Source organism: Triticum aestivum, chromosome 7A, assembly GCF_018294505.1.
Source record: "Triticum aestivum cultivar Chinese Spring chromosome 7A, IWGSC CS RefSeq v2.1, whole genome shotgun sequence".
NCBI lineage: Eukaryota > Viridiplantae > Streptophyta > Magnoliopsida > Poales > Poaceae > Triticum > Triticum aestivum.
The window spans coordinates 71,299,903-71,316,996 of record NC_057812.1 but is presented as its reverse complement, the minus strand read 5'-3'; the positions used below and the strand labels follow the sequence as shown (position 1 = coordinate 71,316,996).

Below are 17,094 nucleotides of genomic sequence, written 5' to 3'. Positions count from 1 at the left end.
AGGTTCTGGAACTTTTTCTCTGCCATGTTTATTATTCCCTTTATATTCGATGAGAAGCCAGACGGTACCTTAATACTGAGCAGGCATTCAAAGAAGATTTTCTTCTCTTCTTTGGTAAGAGTGTAGCTTGCATGACCCTGATGTATGCCGTCTTTTCCGTGCATACGTTGCTGGTCCTCCCGTGCCTCAGGTGTATCTTTTGTCTTCCCATACACGCCCAAGAAGCCAAGGAGGGTCACACAAAGATTCTTCGTCACGTGCATCATGTCGATTGCGGAGCGGACCTCTAGGTCTTTTCAATAGGGCAGATCCCAAAATATATATTTCTTCTTCCACATGAGTGCGCGTCCGTCAGCGTCATTCGGAACAGGTTGTCCACCAGGACCCTTTCCAAAGACCACCTTCAAATCCTTGACCATATCATGTACATTAGCACCAGTACTGTGGCGAGGCTTCGTCCGGTGATCCGCCTCACCTTTGAAATGTTTGCCTTTCTTTCTTACGGGATGCCTGCTCGGAAGAAATCGACGATGTCCCAGGTACACATTCTTCTTACAATTAGCCAAATATATACTGTCGATATCGTCCAAACAGTGCGTGCATGCACGCTATCCCTTATTTGTCTGTCCTGAAAGGTTACTGAGAGCAGGCCAATCATTGATGGTCACGAACAGCAACGTCTTTAGGTCAAATTCTTCCCCCATGTGATCATCCCATGCACGTACACCTATTCCATTCCACAGTTGTAAGAATTCTTGAACTAATGGCCTTAGGTACACATCAATGTCGTTGCCGGGTTGCTTAGGGCCTTGGATGAGCACTGGCATCATAATGAACTTCTGCTTCATGCACAATCAAGGAGGAAGGTTATACAAACATAGAGTCACAGGCCAGGTGCTATGGTTGCTGCTCTGCTCCCCAAAAGGATTAATGCCATCTGCGCTTAGACCAAACCATACGCTCCTTGCGTCATCTGCAAACTCCTTCCCGTACTTTCTTTCGATTTTTCTCCACTGTGACCCGTCAGCGGGTACTCTCAACTTTCCGTCTTTCTTACGGTATTCTCTGTGCCATCGCATCGCCTTGGCATGCTCTTTGTTTTGGAACAAACGTTTCAACCGTGGTATTATAGGAGCATACCACATCACCTTGGCAGGAATCTTCTTCCTGGGGCACTCGCCCTCAACATCACCAGGGTCATCGCGGCTGATCTTATAGCGCAATGCACCACATACCGGGCAAGCGTTCAAATCCTCGTACTCACCGCGGTAGACGATGCAATCATTAGGGCATGCATGTATCTTCTGCACCTCTAACCCTAGAGGGCAGACAGCCTTCTTTGCTTCGTACGTACTCTCGGACAATTCGTTGTCCTTTGGAAGCATATCCTTTATCATTACCAGCAACTTTCCAAATCCCTTGTCAGATACACCATTCTCTGCCTTCCATTGCAGCAATTCTAGTGTGGTGCCCAGCTTTTTCTTGTCACCTACGCAATTTGGGTACAACAATTTTTTGTGATCCTCTAACATGCGCTGCAACTTCTTCTTCTCCAAATCACTTGCGCAGTTTCTCTTTGCATCGGCAATGGCCCGACCTAGATCATCAACGGGCTCATTTGATGCCTCTTCTTTAGCTTCTTCCCGCAATGCCGGCTCAGCTTCTTCCCGCATTACCGGCTCAGCTTCTTCCCCCATTGTTGTATCATCATATTCAGGGAACCCTTGGCCAGGATAGCTGTCGTCGTCCTCTTTTTCTTCATTGTCTTCTATCATAACCCCTCTTTCTCCGTGCTTGGTCCAAACATTATAGTGGGGCACGAAACCGGACTTAAACATGTGGACGTGAATGGTTCTTGACTTAGAGCAATTTTGACCATTCTTACAAACAGCACATGGACAAGGCATAAAACCATCCGCCCGCTTGTTTGCCTCAGCCGCAAGCAGAAAAGTTTGCACGCCATTAATGAACTCGGGAGAGCATCGCTCATCGTACATCCATTGTCGGCTCATCTTCAATACACAGCACCAAAAACACCAAATTAATACAAGTTCATACATAAAGTTCATACAACACTTAAATGCAATAAACAAATAACTCTCTAGCTAAAGCATTTAAATGCAACAACAAATGTGATCAAGATTGCAACTAAGGTAACAATTGATCCAACAACATAATGATACCAAGCCTCACTATCGATGGCATATTTTCTAATCTTTCTAATCTTCAAGCGCATTTTATCCATCTTGATCTTGTGATCATCGACGACATCGGCAACATGCAACTCCAATTCCATCTTCTCCCCCTCAATTCTTTTCAATTTTTCTTTCAAGTACTCGTTTTCTCTTTCAACTAAATTTAACCTCTCGACAATAGGGTCGGTTGGAATTTCTGGTTCACATACCTCCTAGAAAAAATATCTATGTCAACTTGAAGGGCATAATTTGTCATAAACACGAAATGCAACTAGTTTTAAAAGAGAATATATATACCACATCCGAATCATAACAAGGATGAGGGCCGACGGGGATGGATATCAAAACCATGGAACTATGTATAACAAACAACGTACGGCTAAGATAATTATACGAGTAACTATATATCCAAATCACACAAACATCAATTTTTATATAAAAATTCATGAACAAGAGGCTCACCACAAGGTGGTGCCGGCGACGGGACGGTGCGGGCAATCGACGGTGGTTACGGCGGAGATTTTGAAGGCACTAAGTAAACCACACCTACATATGCAAACTAAGTGTTATTTTTGACCTCAAATTGCATATAAATCAAATACTAGCACATATAATTCCTCCCAAATTACTAAACTCACAAATTAAACACTATATAAAGCATTGCAAGAACTAATGTAGCAATGAGAGATGAAAGGACAAAGTTGCTGGGGACCTTCAAATCTTGACAAATTTTGGGCAATGAGAGATGAAAGATGAAAGGACAAATTAAACACTATATAAAGCATTGCAAACACTATATAAAGCATTTGAATTGATGGGGACCTTCAACTTGACAAATTTTGGGCAAAATGTGTGATGAGCTCGAGAGGAAGAGGGGAAGAACAGAGAGGGAGGGGAAAGGGGAAGAACAGAGCGAGCTCGGCGGGTGGACGAAGGGTTTATGTAGGACGACCTTTAGTACCGGTTCGTGACACGAACCGGTACTAAAGGTGCTGGAGGGGCTCCAGAATGACAACATCCTGCCACTACTCTCATTAGTACCGGTTCGTGGCACGAACCGGTGCTAAAGGTTCGCCACGAACCGGTACTAATGAGAGCGGCCCGGCTAGCCTTTGGAACCGGCACTAATGTACACATTAGTGCCGGCTCAAATTCAAACCGGCACTAATGTGCTTCACATTTGACCATTTTTTACTAGTGACATTTTGAGAAGTTAAAATCATCGCACCTACTCCTTCCTCCAAAACTTAACTTCCTAAAAATACATACACAGAATGACACGTGGGGTCATGACCATCTCTGGTACTAGAGCAACACTGTGCAGACCGGCCGTAGTCGGCACGGCTTGGCCAGCCACAACGCAACCACCTTCACCATCCTATCTGGGTCGATATTAGCGTCCTAGTTCATGGTGTCCTCATGCTTCTTGGGTTCCCCTGCGGCGGCCACTGCAAGTGTTGGCCAGGTCAACAATGAATAGGATGTATCCATCACCAAAGAGAGGGAATGAGGAAGGAGGAAGAAGAAGACAAGTCAACATGCCCACGTGGAAGTTTTTTCCAATATTCTTGCCTGTTGTGTTTCTATTGTTGACGATCGATAGTTTTGACTAGCAAAACATCCATCGCCAAAAGCCATGCATGTTACTGACTGTTCCCTTGTTTCTTTTGGTCAGTTGATGAAGGCGCGTTTGCGTATCCTTAGTTGGCATCACTGCATGACATCAGTGATGAGCCAGTTGTCACACCTAACCAACTGTTAGTGTGCCTTAGAGCTGGCTGGTGGGCCCAGCCAGCTGGCCAGCCAAGTGGAATGCGTGGGTGACGATAAAGGGTGGCCGCCTATGGCCGTGTGAGGAAGGCGTGTGTGAACTTACTCCTGTAACCCAATCTTTCCTCTGCAATCGCATCCTGCTTCTTCCTCTCCAAGTCTCCCTCTCGCTCATCCTCCCCTCTCGATTCCCTTGCTCTCTGGGATGTTACAACTGGTAATCAGAGCCAAAATCCGCCGAAATTTTTCTCCCTTGAGCTTGATTGGGGGTCGGTAACATCCACCGCGCCGGTGTAGTTTGCTCTGGCAAGCCACACAAAATCCGTCGCGGGGTTCGATCCCCTTTAGAGCAAGACGACGGCTCCTTCCAAGGCCTCGGCAGCGACGCAGCAAGTTCTCGCCGCCATGGACGAAGGGAACACCAACATCACCAAGATGCTCGAGGCTCTGCTCGCCAAGATCGACGACCAGAAGGCGGTGCACGAGAAGCAGATCGAGCTGCAGGCCGCCTTCAACGCCTAGATCTCGCAGGAGGTGCGCGGCCGGGCTCTCGCGGCAGATCGATCTGACCCAAGCGGGCCTCGACCTCACACGCAAGACGGTGGAAGGGTCGGCTTCCCCGACGAGCTCGGTCACCATGCACCTTCACCAGCCCATCCACCCGCAGCAGCAACCTCATCCGCCTCCTCCTCCTCCACCGTCCCCGCGCCCCGTGTCGGATCTAGCGCGGCCGTCTTCCTCGCACGCACGCCTGGGCGACCACAGGCGACCACTCCTACCCGTGCCACCGCAAGGCGGATTCGTCGCCGCGGCAACCGCGTCAATGGGCTACCACACCAGCGAGTACCACAAGCCGCCGAAGCACGACTTCCCCAAGTTCGACGGCACGGTGCCATATTTGTGGCTGGACCGTTGCCTCGCCTACTTTGCGCTCTACAAGGTGGCCGCCCACCACTTGGTCACCACGGCGACGCTCTACATCGACGGCCAGGCCGCGCACTGGCTCCAGGCGTTTCGGCAAACACAGCGTGACATAACGTGGGAGCGTTTCACCTCGGTGATCCTGGAGGAGTTCGACGCCGATAAATTCAAGGTGGTGATGCACAAGCTGCTGCAACTGCGCCAAACAGGCACTGTCGCCGAGTACCGCGCCGTGTTCGATGAACAGATGTACCACCTACTGGCGCTCGATCCATCGATCAACACCAAGTTCTTCGTCACGTAGTTTCTCCTCGGCCTGAAGGACGAGCTGCATGCCCCAGTGCGCCTCCAGGCACCATCCAGCATCACACGTGCCTCGGTGCTCGCCCGCATCCAAGAGGAGGAACTTGGCACGACCCGCGCGCGCCCTCGCATCACTCCGGCGGGTCGACCACCTCCTGCAGCAGCCGCACTGGCCGCATCACAGCGCACCGCGGTCGCGCCGATCCGCGCCCAAGGAGACGAGTACGCGCTGGAGCGGCAGCTGCGCGATTTTTGGCGTGCGAACAACCTCTGCTTCAAGTGCGGGGATCGCTACTCCAGGGAGCATCGTTGTGCCCAACCCGCGCAGGTGCTCACCATCAACATGGGTGACCACGGCGAGGTGCTCTCCGACGACACCATCCACGCCCTGCAGTTGCTCAACGACCCGGGCCCGACCGCGCAACCTCCCGCTCAGGCCGTGGACGCGCCCGAGTGCTGCCTCCTCTCGTCGCAGGCGCTCGACGCCACGGACTCGGCGACCACGATCAGGTTGCGCGCGCTGGTGGGAAACCAGGTCATGCTCCTGCTGCTCGACTCGGGCAGCACCCACAGCTTCGTCAACAAGGCGTTCATCGATCGCCTTGGCCTCGCCATAGAGGAGATGCCGCCGAAAGAGGTGCACGTGGCCAACGGCGACAAGCTCACCTGCAACCGCATGGTGCCCGGCCTCAAATGGTGGATGCAGGGCCACACTTTCGCGACGCCCATGCGCGAGCTGGAGATCGGCGCGTACGACGGCATTCTGGGAATGGACTGGCTCGCCCAGCATAGTCCAATGATGTGCCACTGGCAAGACAAGTGGGTGAAATTTCAGCACGACGGCGAAGAGGTCACACTTTGTGGCGTCCCAACCAAGCCGGCCACCACACTCAAGGCAGTCAGGCTCGACGAGCTGCGCAAGATGATCGCCGGGAACGATGTCTGGGCCATGGCCATGGTGGACACCTGTGGCCCTGCAGCGTGCCCGGTTCGCAAATGCCCAAGTCAAACCCCGTTGGCCGACCTGCTCGAGGAATTCGCCGACGTGTTCACGGCACCACAAGGGCTCCCTCCTCATCGCCAGTACGACCACGCCGTCACGCTGGTGGAGGGCGCAGTCCCCGCGAAAACGCGCCCGTACCGCTACTCGACGCTCTAGAAGGACGAGATCGAGCGTCAGGTCAAGGAGATGCTGGACTCCGGCGTGATCACGCACAGCGTCAGTCCCTACGCCGCGCCAGTGTTGCTCGTGAAGAAGAAGGACAACACCTGGCGATTTTGCGTCGACTACCGCCGTCCCAACGACGCCACCGTCAAGAACAAATTTCCCCTGCCCATCATCGACGAGCTACTCGACGAACTGGCTGGCGCCACGGTGTTCTCCAAACTGGACCTGCAGGCGGGCTACCATCAGATCAGGATGCGAGAGGAGGACGAGTCCAAGATGGCGTTCAAGACACATCATGGGCATTTCCAGTTCCGGGTCATGTCATTCGGTCTCACGAACGCACCCGCCACTTTTCAGTGTCTGATGAATGCCATCTTCGGTAAGTGTGTCCGCAAGTTCGTCATCATATTCCTGGATGACATCTTGGTCTTCAGCGAGACGATGGAGGAACACCTGGAGCACATGCGCATCGTCTTCGAGCTGCTCCACACGCACCAGCTCTATGTCAAAGAATCCAAGTGCACGTTCGCCTGCGACCACATCAACTACCTCGGCCATGTCATATCCAAGGAGGGCGTGGCCACGGACAAGGAGAAGACGCAGGGCATGGAGTAGTGGCCAACGCCGACGAACGCCAGCGAGCTGCGCGGGTTTCTGGGCCTCACCGGCTACTACAGAAAATTCGTGCCGCACTATGGCATCATCACCAAGCCGCTCACGCAGCTGCTCACCAAAAAGGGCTTCTCCTGGACCGAGCAGGCGTAGACGGCGTTCGACATGCTCAAGCGCGCCATGGTCACCACACCGGTCCTGGCGCTTCCCAACTTCGAGCGGTCATTCACGATTGAGACGGACGCCTGCGACACGAGGGTTGGCGCGGTGCTGGCGCAAGATGGCCACCCGGTGACCTCCTTCAGCAAGGCGCTGGGAGTGCGCAACCAGAAGCTCTCCACCTACGAAAAAGAGTTCCTCGCCGTGATGATGGCCATCGACAAGTGGCGCCAGTACTTGCAGCGCGGCCCCTTCAACATCGTCACGGACCACAAGTCCCTCTGCAACCTCGGCGAGCAGCACCTGGAAACAGAGCTCCAGCGCAAGGCCATGGCAAAGCTGGTGGGACTCCAGTTTCGCTTCCAGTACAGACGCGGGCTGGACAATGGCGCTGCCGACGCGCTCTCCCGCGTGGGCAAGCAATTCGAGGTGGCCGCGCTCTCTGCGTGCCAGCCAGCCTGGGTGCAAGAGGTGATCAACTCCTACGTCACCGACGCGGACGCGCAGGAGCGGCTGCAGCAACTCGCCCTGCACAGCCCCGACGAGCACGGCTACGAGCTCTACCGCGGCACAATCAGGCGCCAAGGCTGCCTCTGGATCGAGGCAAATTCTGCACTGCGCACCAAGTTCATCGCCGCGCTGCACTGCAGCGCCGTGGGAGGCCACTTCGGCAGCACCGCCACCTGCCAGCGAGTGCGCAAACACTTCGACTGGCGCGGACTCAAGCGCGACGTCGATGAATTCGTGCCGCAGTGTGCGGTGTGCCAGCAGGCCAAGCACGAGCACGTCAAGCCACAGGGGCTCCTGGCCCCGCTGCCAATTCCGGCCGCGCCTTGGGAGGATCTCACCATGGACTTCGTCGAGGGCTTGCCGTGCTCGGAGGGCTGCGGCACGATCATGGTGGTCGTCGACCGTTTCACCAAATTCGCGCACTTCGCCCCCCTTCGCCATCCATTCAACGCCACGCAGGTGGCACCGGTATTTTGGGACAACGTGGTGAAGCTGCATGGCATTCCCTCCTCCATCGTCTCCGACCGCGACAAGATCTTCACCAGTCACCTCTGGCGCGAGCTGCTCGCCGGAGTGGGTACCAAGCTGCTCTACTCGACGGCCTACCACCCCCAGACGGACGACCAAAGTGAGCGCGTGAACCAGTGCATGGAGATGTATCTCCGGTGCGCGGTGCACGATTAGCCGCACAAATGGCGTCGCTGGCTGCCCAAGGCTCTCTACGGCAAAGAGGCCAATCTGGGCACAATGGCGTCCTGGGCAGCATCGACAGCCGCCGGCGAGGAGATGGATTGGGCGGCACACACCGCGCACATACGCGCCCAGCTAGAGCACGCGCAACGCCGGTTCAAGAAGAACGCGGACCGCAACCGCACCGAGCGCCACTTCCAGGAAGGGGAACAAGTGCCGCTCAAGCTCCAGCCCTACGCGCAACGCTCGGTGGTCAATCGCCCGTGTGCCAAGCTTGCCTTCAAGTTCTTCGGCCCCTACAAGATCATCGAGAAGATCGGCTTGCTCGCGTACAAGCTCGACCTGCCACCAGAGAGCCAGGTCCACCCCCGTCTTCCACGTCTCGCAATTGAAGCCATTCACAGCTGACTTCACGCCGGTGTTTGGAGAACTGCCCAAGGTGCCCGACCTCTCCACCACTGGCCTCTCTCCAACACGCATCCTGGACCGGCACATGATGAAGCAGGGAAACGCGCTAGTGGTGCAAATCAAGGTCCAATGGGGAGAGGGGGACTCCGCACAAACGACGTGGGAGAATTAGGAAGTTCTCCGTCACCGCTTTCCTTCCGCAGAGCTCTGGGAGGAGGACGACACCGGCGACGACGTAGAAGCAGAAGAAGATGACGCAGCGTCTTAAGGAGGGAGGAATGTCACACCTAACCAGCTGTTAGTGTGCCTTAGAGCTGGCTAGTGGGCCCAGCCAGCTGGCCAGCCAAGTGGACTGCATGGATGACGATAAAGGGTGGCCGCCTGTGGCCGTGTGAGGGAGGCGTGTGTGAACTTACTCCTGTAACCCAATCTTTCCTCTGCAATCGCATCCTGCTTCTTCCTCTCCAAGTCTCCCTCTCGCTCATCCTCCCCTCTCGATTCCCTTGCTCTCTGGGGTGTTACACCAGTCTGCATAACGCCCTTCAGCTTCGACTTTGAACAACATGCAATGTCGGAAGAACAAATGAATGATCTAATCCACCAAGAGGCCATTGTGTTCAACCCTGATTACCCAATAGCTGGTGTTCCTTTGATCGGCTTTGTTCACATGTAATGTTTTCGGCCCTCCTGCTACCAAAAATATTGCTAGCTGTAAACAATTGCCTCACCCGGAGAATCAAAAGGAGATGGCGTGTTAAGGGTAGATGACAAGAGCTGTGGTGGTCACATTTCCGTGTATATAGCCTACGGATTCTTGTGCTTGTGCATGTTGTTTTATGTGGATTTTTTTCCCTTCTGCTTAAAGATGTTTCAGCATGTTCCGTAAGAAGCGATAGTCCGTGAACTACGGCTGCCTATTTTCTGTGACCGTCTTCAGATTTTTACTTTTTTTGTTGACTATGGATTAATTATGTAATGTTGTCCTGGTTAGTGAACTCTGACTGACGGTGACTGGATTATAACTGTGTTCGCGTAATGTTGCCCTGGTTAATGGACGCTGACTGGCCATGATTTAGTGGTTGCTGTTTGTAGTTGTGTGGCCCTATTTTTCGGTCGTGTGACCCTATTCTCTTGGTTTACAAGACTCTTGCGCCTTTCTAGGATCACCAGTTTGATTGAAATGTGTATTATATGTCACAAAAATATACCATCGAATTCATATTCGAAAGGAGTTTTCAGTGATGATCTAATCCATTTTGAAGATATGTAGCTCACATTACATTAGTCCAATTTGATGATCTAGAAAGTACGTGCGAGAGATGGTTTGGCTGTTGTGGCCGCTAAGGTTTTTGCAACACAGAGTTGGTCTAAATTTCTTATGTTTTAGTCACCCGTTATGCACTTGGCTGCACATGTAACCTTTGAGGTCATATGTGCGCGGTACATTTATTTTCAGCAGGACCTCTCAACAATATTGCATGAAGATCAGTAGTGGTATCAACCATCGCCATGAGCCTGCCTAATCGCATTTGCTTCCGTTCTGTCGAGGCAATCATCTTGTAACAAAATTTTTTGGTGGGGTTTATTCCTCTGTAAATTAGCCATCGGAGCTGGATGAATCCTGTTAGCAATCCTCTACCCAACTCACTCAACCACGCAGGGAATTACAAGGTGGATGTATGAGCGTGCAGAGCCAGAGTGCGTTACGGTCAGGAGAGATTCCTAACAATAACATTCCCCTCTCCTTGAAACAAACTCGGCTTGAGAGGGGCCTCTAGAGAGCTGCGACATCTCTACCTCCGTGAAAAGGCTTGTGGCCGTTGCCTGTGAAGAGCTCCACACTGCTTGTGGCCGTTGCTTGTGGCCGTTGCCTGTGCAAGCAGAGATTCAGAATTTGTTCTCGACCACGGCGACTGCTCCCCCGGGTCGGGTGATAGCAGAGTTTGCTCCTCAACTTCTTGCGCTCTTGATCAGGCCCTCTCTTCCGGTAGGTGATAGCAGAGTTTGCTCCTCAACTTCTTGAGCTCTTGATCAGGCCCTCTCTTCCGGTTTATGAGACACATGCCCATTTCTAGCTAGATAATCGATTGAAAATCTAGAAAATATGTTCCAGAATCCAGACGAACCGAAAGAGGGAGTTACGCGAAACATGAAGCAGATCTGGAGCTACGGCTGGAGTTCAACCAAGGACCTTTCATTGTACGAGTCTTGACTGAATAAGCCAGTGCCAAGCAAAGCAAAACAAGCCAACTCTTAATTAATAAGCCAGTAAGAACAAAATGACGCTGTATGTGAACAATCAAATACACGTAGAGGCAGTACTGCTACAAATAGTGCCAACTGAATGCAAACTTTTATTGTACTAGTTCTTAAAAGACTGAATGAATAAAGGAAAGGAGGTGCTGCGTTTCTGAAAGCACATGCAGGAGAAGTAAATAGCTGATCATGAACAATCATGCGGAAGCCTCCATCTAACAAAGGGCAGAATCTGAACATACGTTGGAGAGAATAAGCCTTCGTTTATTGGGAGTTCCGGAGGTACAATGAATTGTTGGTGATTGCGACGGCACAGTGAATTGTTTGTTGCCTATCGAAATGTTGGAACAGCATCCACGGCAACTGATGGAAGTACAGTACCTGACTCCAGGATCTTGTTCAAGCCCTGAAATTGGGAAAGTAAGAGGGATAAATCAAACAATGTGGTAATGAGCGTATTCAGGAAAAAGACAATTCATGGTTGCTCAGATGAGTATACCATACCTTACTAGCGGCAAAGGCATGTCAGCACTCAACAGTCAAGGATGTCAATGGTGGGAAGTTTTGGATGGGCTTGTGCTGCGCGCGTCAGCCAAGCCTTGGCTGTCTCCATCTCTTCATCGCTGGAATTCTCACGCTCCAGCCAAACCTCAACATGCTCGAGAGAAGGGAGGTGGCCCATGCCGCAGTCAACCTCACCACTCGCGATCGACAGTGCGGAGACGCAGAACTCAAACCGCTGAACCCTTGGCATAGCTCCAGGTGGAAAAAGGCACGGCGAAGTCAGAAACCCCAAGAACTTGCAGCATCTCGCAGATGGGAATGCATCGGCCCTCACAGCCAACCTTCCCATCACGCGACTTGCACGCAGCCGCAGAAACAGAAGAGCAGGCAGCATCCCAATGATCTGAATGTCATCCCCTTGCAGTTCTTCCACTTCTATTTCCAGGGTGGAGAGGTGGGGAAGCGAACTTGAATTAACCCACTTTGGAAGTCGCGAGAACCACGAAGAAGAAAAGATGCTACTACGGAGGTTTGGAGGGGGCACCCAGCTTTCACATATGCGATCCATCAATCCGCCACCACTATGAATACGCAGATTTTGCAATTTGTGCAGGTTGCCTAGAGACTTGATTAATATATCAATCAGATCCTCGTCCATGTTATAACAGTCAACACCGAGTGTCCTAACCTCTGTCAGATGGCTCAGCTCTTCCGCAATGTGAGGAGACGAGGATAAGCCTACTCGTTCCAGCACTTCAAGGGACATCAAGCTCCCCATTCCTTTTGGCAGCCTCACCCTATAATTGACATATAGGCATATCAAATTTCTGAGCTGTACAACACTTGCAGGTAATTCTTTTATACTAGTGCCTCTTACATCCAGTGTCTGTAAAAGCTGCAACTTGCCTATGTCCATTGGGAGTTCGCAAACATCTGCATACATGAGCCCTAGGTACCTTAGGTGAATTAAATTCCCTACATACTTGAGGCTGATACCAGAGCTACTTTCATTGCTGCCACAATTTCCAAGATCAAGCACACGCAAAAATTGAAAGCTTGAGAGAGATGGCAACCAATCACAAGTAACAAGAGAAAAAACAGCAAAGGTCCTCACTTTTGACAGGCTAGTGCTACCAAACTGGTGGTTCTGAACTGTTGCCTTGATATTATGAAGTGATAGCCTGCGGAATTTCCTTTGCAGATTAGGTGCATGCCACTGAACATTATCCAATATGGAGACAAAATTCTCCTCATTTGACAGTGAGCATATAAGATCAAGCACCATATCATGTATTCGACAGGTTACTACGGTTCCGTCCAAATTGATTTGTGCTGGCTGGATCAAGCTCCTGTTCATAAGCTCGTTGAAGTAGCTCTCTCCGATCTCAAACAGCCTGGTTTCTTCTTTGTCACATTGGATAAACCCTTCAGCAAGCCACTTCCATATCAGCCAATCTCTCTTAATCTCAAAGTCTTCAGGAAAGATGCTTAGGTATAACAAACAAGTCTTTAGATGCGAAGGCAAATCAAAATAGCTGAGTGATAATATCCTCTTCATGTCCTTCACAATACCACCTTCTGTAACTCCACGGCCCATCGAACTGTGCACATGCATCCATTCTTCTTTCTGCTTTATCCTTTGGTTACTGACTAGAAGGCTAGATATTGTAATGATGGCTAATGGTACACCACCACATTTCTTCAATATCTCTCTTGATACTGCTTGCAAATCTTCTGGACATTTCACTTCGCTTTGAAATATTCTTCTATGGAAGAGTATCTGCGAGTCTTCATCAGAAAGAGGTTTCATTTTGTGAATCATGTCATCACTAGAAGAGAGACATGCTTCAGACACGCTCACATTGCGGGTTGTTGTGATTACCCGACTACGGAGGTTGTTTTTATACAAAGCACAATTTATAAATCTCCATATTTCTTCTTCCCATATATCATCGATTACGATGAGGTACCTATGCCAATAATTTTGATAGCATTAGTTGTCAAGTCATCTACATACAACTGAATTTTGTAACAAGGATAAACTATAAGGTACTAAAGCAAACCACAGGATTATATAACCACTAAGGATATGCATGCAAAAATATTAAGAAATGCAACAGAAATTGCTTAAAAGTATACAGGACTGACAAAAATAAGGCAACTGTGCAAAAAAGAAAGAAACCGAATTTGCTTAAAAAGAAATGGAATACTACAGATATAAAAGTATAACAAATAAGGAATGAAGATATGAAACTCAGTATACATCTCACTACTTCACACATTTCCGAAATGTATACAAAAGGACACAGGCACTACGTGATGAATACCTCTTATCCACAAGGTAATCACTGATTTGCTTGATGAGTAGATTTTCATCCCGTGTTGTATTATGAATGTCACTGAACTTTTCATTGTCAAGTTCATAGAGTAAGTCCTTGAAAACTTTTTTGATATCTGGGTTCTGACCCACTGGGACAAAAGCCACACGATCAAATTGGGCTTTGATCTTCTCATAGACTGCTTTGGTGAGTGTTGTCTTGCCTAGCCCACCAACACCAACAATAGAGATGGTCTTCAATTGCTCCTTGGAACTCCCGTCCTCACAAATCAGTGTTTTGATAAGCTCATCCCTTGTGCAGTCAACGCCAACAAGCTCCCCTACATCTTTGTGCAGAGCTAACACACGAGGGTCAATGGTAGCACCATTGCTAGTGCTACGCATGTCAAGCTCATACTTTTTACGCAGCCCCACCAACTCCGTGGCAAGGTCCTCAGCTTCTTTGATGGCACTAGAGATTTGATGAAGTGCTTTGCCATTACCAAACAATTTGGTGGTCTTCTTGAGGAACTTCTTGACACGATTCCTCATGTTCGTTGGCTTGCTGCTTGGACCCTCATCCACACGCACCAGAAAGTCATCAACAGCGTCTTCCATGTCGCAAGAGAGGTCTCTCACCTTGCCAGCCCAAATCCGGACCGGCTCCTGGAGCTGATCCAGTGGCACCTTGCCAACCTCACGAAGTACGGCGTGTATCATCTCCAGTTCTGTACGAAGTGATTGTACACCTTTCTTTACTCGCTTCTCCAGGTTGTATTCTCCGGCGAGCAGCTCACCGAGCTTACGGAGGACAGGGCTCAACGCCCCAGCAGCGGCCTCCATACCTCGATATTTTATTTGTCCTTGGGTCGAAATTCTGTAATGCAAACATGATGGTTTTCAAAAGACAGAATGAGCAAAACCTGAACCTGATTGGTTGGTGAAAGTGACTGTAAACATAGCGCATATGCATTGTTTCTTTCCAACGCAGAAGCAGAAGCAGAAGATGGGTACCTTGAATAGCAGCTCCTTCAAATCCAATTTGCAGCAACCCAAGATGAACTACTGGAGAATATAGATCCAATTCTGCAAATAATACATTCATGTCAGAATCAGCAAAAAATCATACTAACTGTTTTCAGAGAACCACCGGATGAGCAAAAGATAGACATTTGTGTTTTGTGAAAGTAACAGCTCGTGGTACTACTAATTTGTTTGGAAAAGCATGATCTGATTTTGTTTGGAAAAACTAGATATAGTACTAATTGTTTTCAGATACTAATTTGTTCGGTAAAGCATGATCTGATTTTGTTTGGAAAAGCTGAACAGAGTGAAAAGAAAAAATGCAGCACCCCTCAGAACATGGATAGATATACTAAGCTCTGGCCACTGACCATTTTTTTCTCTTTGCTTTATTTTATCTTATTCCTTTTTCTTTTTCCTAATGTACATATTTAAACACTTTTACTGTAATATAATTATACAGTAAAAGAAATACTAGTAGCAAACAAGAGATTAATAAGGAGGGGAGAAACAGATGGAGCAAGATCTGATCCTCCCCTTGCTCTGGATCTACACGCACGGCCGTAGTGGGAACACAATCGTTTCCACTTCTCAGGATGAGCAAAATCTGAACTTGTGACAGAGGGCAAAATAAAAATAGAAAAAGGGCATCACCTGGCTTGGCTCAATCGAAGAAGAGCATCCTGAAGAACAGCGAACAGCAACTCTTCGCCTCTGCTGAGCGAACGTTGAACAGATCGAGCTCTGCAACATGAAAACCACAAAGAATGAAAAAGAGGAGAGAGCTGTACGCTAACTAGATCCAAGGAAATGTATGGAACAGAGGAGGAAGGGGAGGGGACGAGTCGAAGGAAGAGTACCTTCGACGCCGTCGCCGCCGCAGATTGTGGGGAGACCCACTGTAGTCTAGTCGCCGCAGAGAACAACGAGAGACCAAGGAAAGAAGCGGCAGCAAGTAGCACTAGCAGTGTGGATACGACCGGCCGGAGTGATTTGTGGTCGTCTCGTCTGTGTGTCCGTAAGGTTTGCGTTCATTCAACACACTGAGGCCAACTCCACCGCGCGACCGTATCCTGTCCGCCCTCGTCCGTTTGAGATAAAACGAACAAATAGCGCGGCCCAGCGCACGGCCTTAAACGGACAAATGTCCGGATTTCGTCCGTTTTTGACCCATCCTCAGCCCAAACTTGTGCTCGGTTTTGGGTGAAACGGACGCGCGCGGATGGCCTGGACGCACGCCCTTGTCCCCCCGTGGCCCGCCTGTCGGAGACACTAGCAGTCCCTCCGCTCCCAACGCTTTCACCCTCTCTCTCCCGCCCCGCCCTGTCGTCGGCGCCGCCGCTATTCTCCGGCCGCCTCCTCACCGCGCAGCCCCCGGCCGTCCCTACCATACCACGTCTCGACATGGCCGCCACCACGCCCGCGCCTTGGCCGTAGTTTTGGTCATTGATCGGAGGTTTGACCGTCGCCGTCTTTGCTGGTTGCAGAGGGGACAGGACCGTCGACGACGCACCACGGCGTCCTCGGCAGCTTCCGACGAGAGCTCCACAGCGGCCAGTAGCCGGCCGGCAACCGCCCCTGCTGCGTCGAGGTGATCATCGCGGCCTCTTCGCCATCACGCCCGCAAGGTGTTCGGCATTTTGCCCACAAAGGTATGGACAGTGGAGACGAGTTTTTCTTCCGTCACTTCCTTTGTTCATTGGACGATTCGTCGTCGGATGATGAAGATATTGTGGTGGCTGCATTGGTCGTTCACGACCACATTCAACGGCAGCTTCCTCGGTACAGGGGGTCACTCTCTGGCCGTGCTCCCAACCTGAACCGCAACAGGGAGAGAGGTCACGTCCTGCTCTATGCTGATTACTTTGTCAACACCCCTCTCTTCATGCATATGGAATTCCAGACGATCTGTGGATGAGTATGTGCTTATGAGTGAGACAACATGTCTGATGTCAATGTACAAGTTTTGCCATGCTGTGATCGAGGTGTTTGGCCCAGAGTACTTGAGGCAGCCAACTGCCGCTGATACAGAGAGATTGTTGACGACCAACGCAGCTAGAGGCTTTCCAGGCATGCTTAGCAGCATAGATTGTATGCACTGGGAGTGGAAGAACTGTCCATTTGCTTGGCAGGGCCAGTACAAAGGGCATGTTAAGGCGTGCACTATCATATTAGAAGCGGTGGCATCACAGGATCTTTGGATATAGCATTCTTTCTTCGGCATGGCAGGTTCTCACAATGATATCAACGTGCTGCAG

At 50.5% G+C, this 17,094-nt stretch overlaps 1 protein-coding gene across 1 annotated transcript; it reads right to left on the bottom strand.

The window, feature by feature from the left end:
• Positions 1 to 10,969: 10,969 nt before the first annotated feature.
• Positions 10,970 to 15,909, bottom strand: LOC123148550 (disease resistance protein RGA5). Its single transcript, XM_044567987.1, has 6 exons — positions 15,697 to 15,909; positions 15,491 to 15,580; positions 14,828 to 14,899; positions 13,824 to 14,690; positions 11,497 to 13,466; positions 10,970 to 11,398 (listed from the first exon to the last, which is right to left on the bottom strand). Exons 4-5 carry the CDS (start codon positions 14,654 to 14,656, stop codon positions 11,525 to 11,527), a joined length of 2,775 nt encoding a protein of 924 aa, XP_044423922.1. The 5' UTR covers positions 14,657 to 14,690; positions 14,828 to 14,899; positions 15,491 to 15,580; positions 15,697 to 15,909; the 3' UTR covers positions 10,970 to 11,398; positions 11,497 to 11,524.
• Between the last annotated feature and the right edge of the window lie 1,185 nt (positions 15,910 to 17,094).

What these genes read in the sequence shown, in the direction of transcription:
- LOC123148550 (XM_044567987.1), bottom strand. Translation starts at nt 14,656, where the DNA reads ATGGAGGCCGCTGCTGGGGCGTTGAGCCCTGTCCTCCGTAAGCTCGGT. An exon ending in GATTACCTTGTGGATAAGAG is followed by an intron (nt 13,467 to 13,823) that starts GTATTCATCACG and finishes TTATTGGCATAG; the next exon opens with GTACCTCATCGTAATCGATG.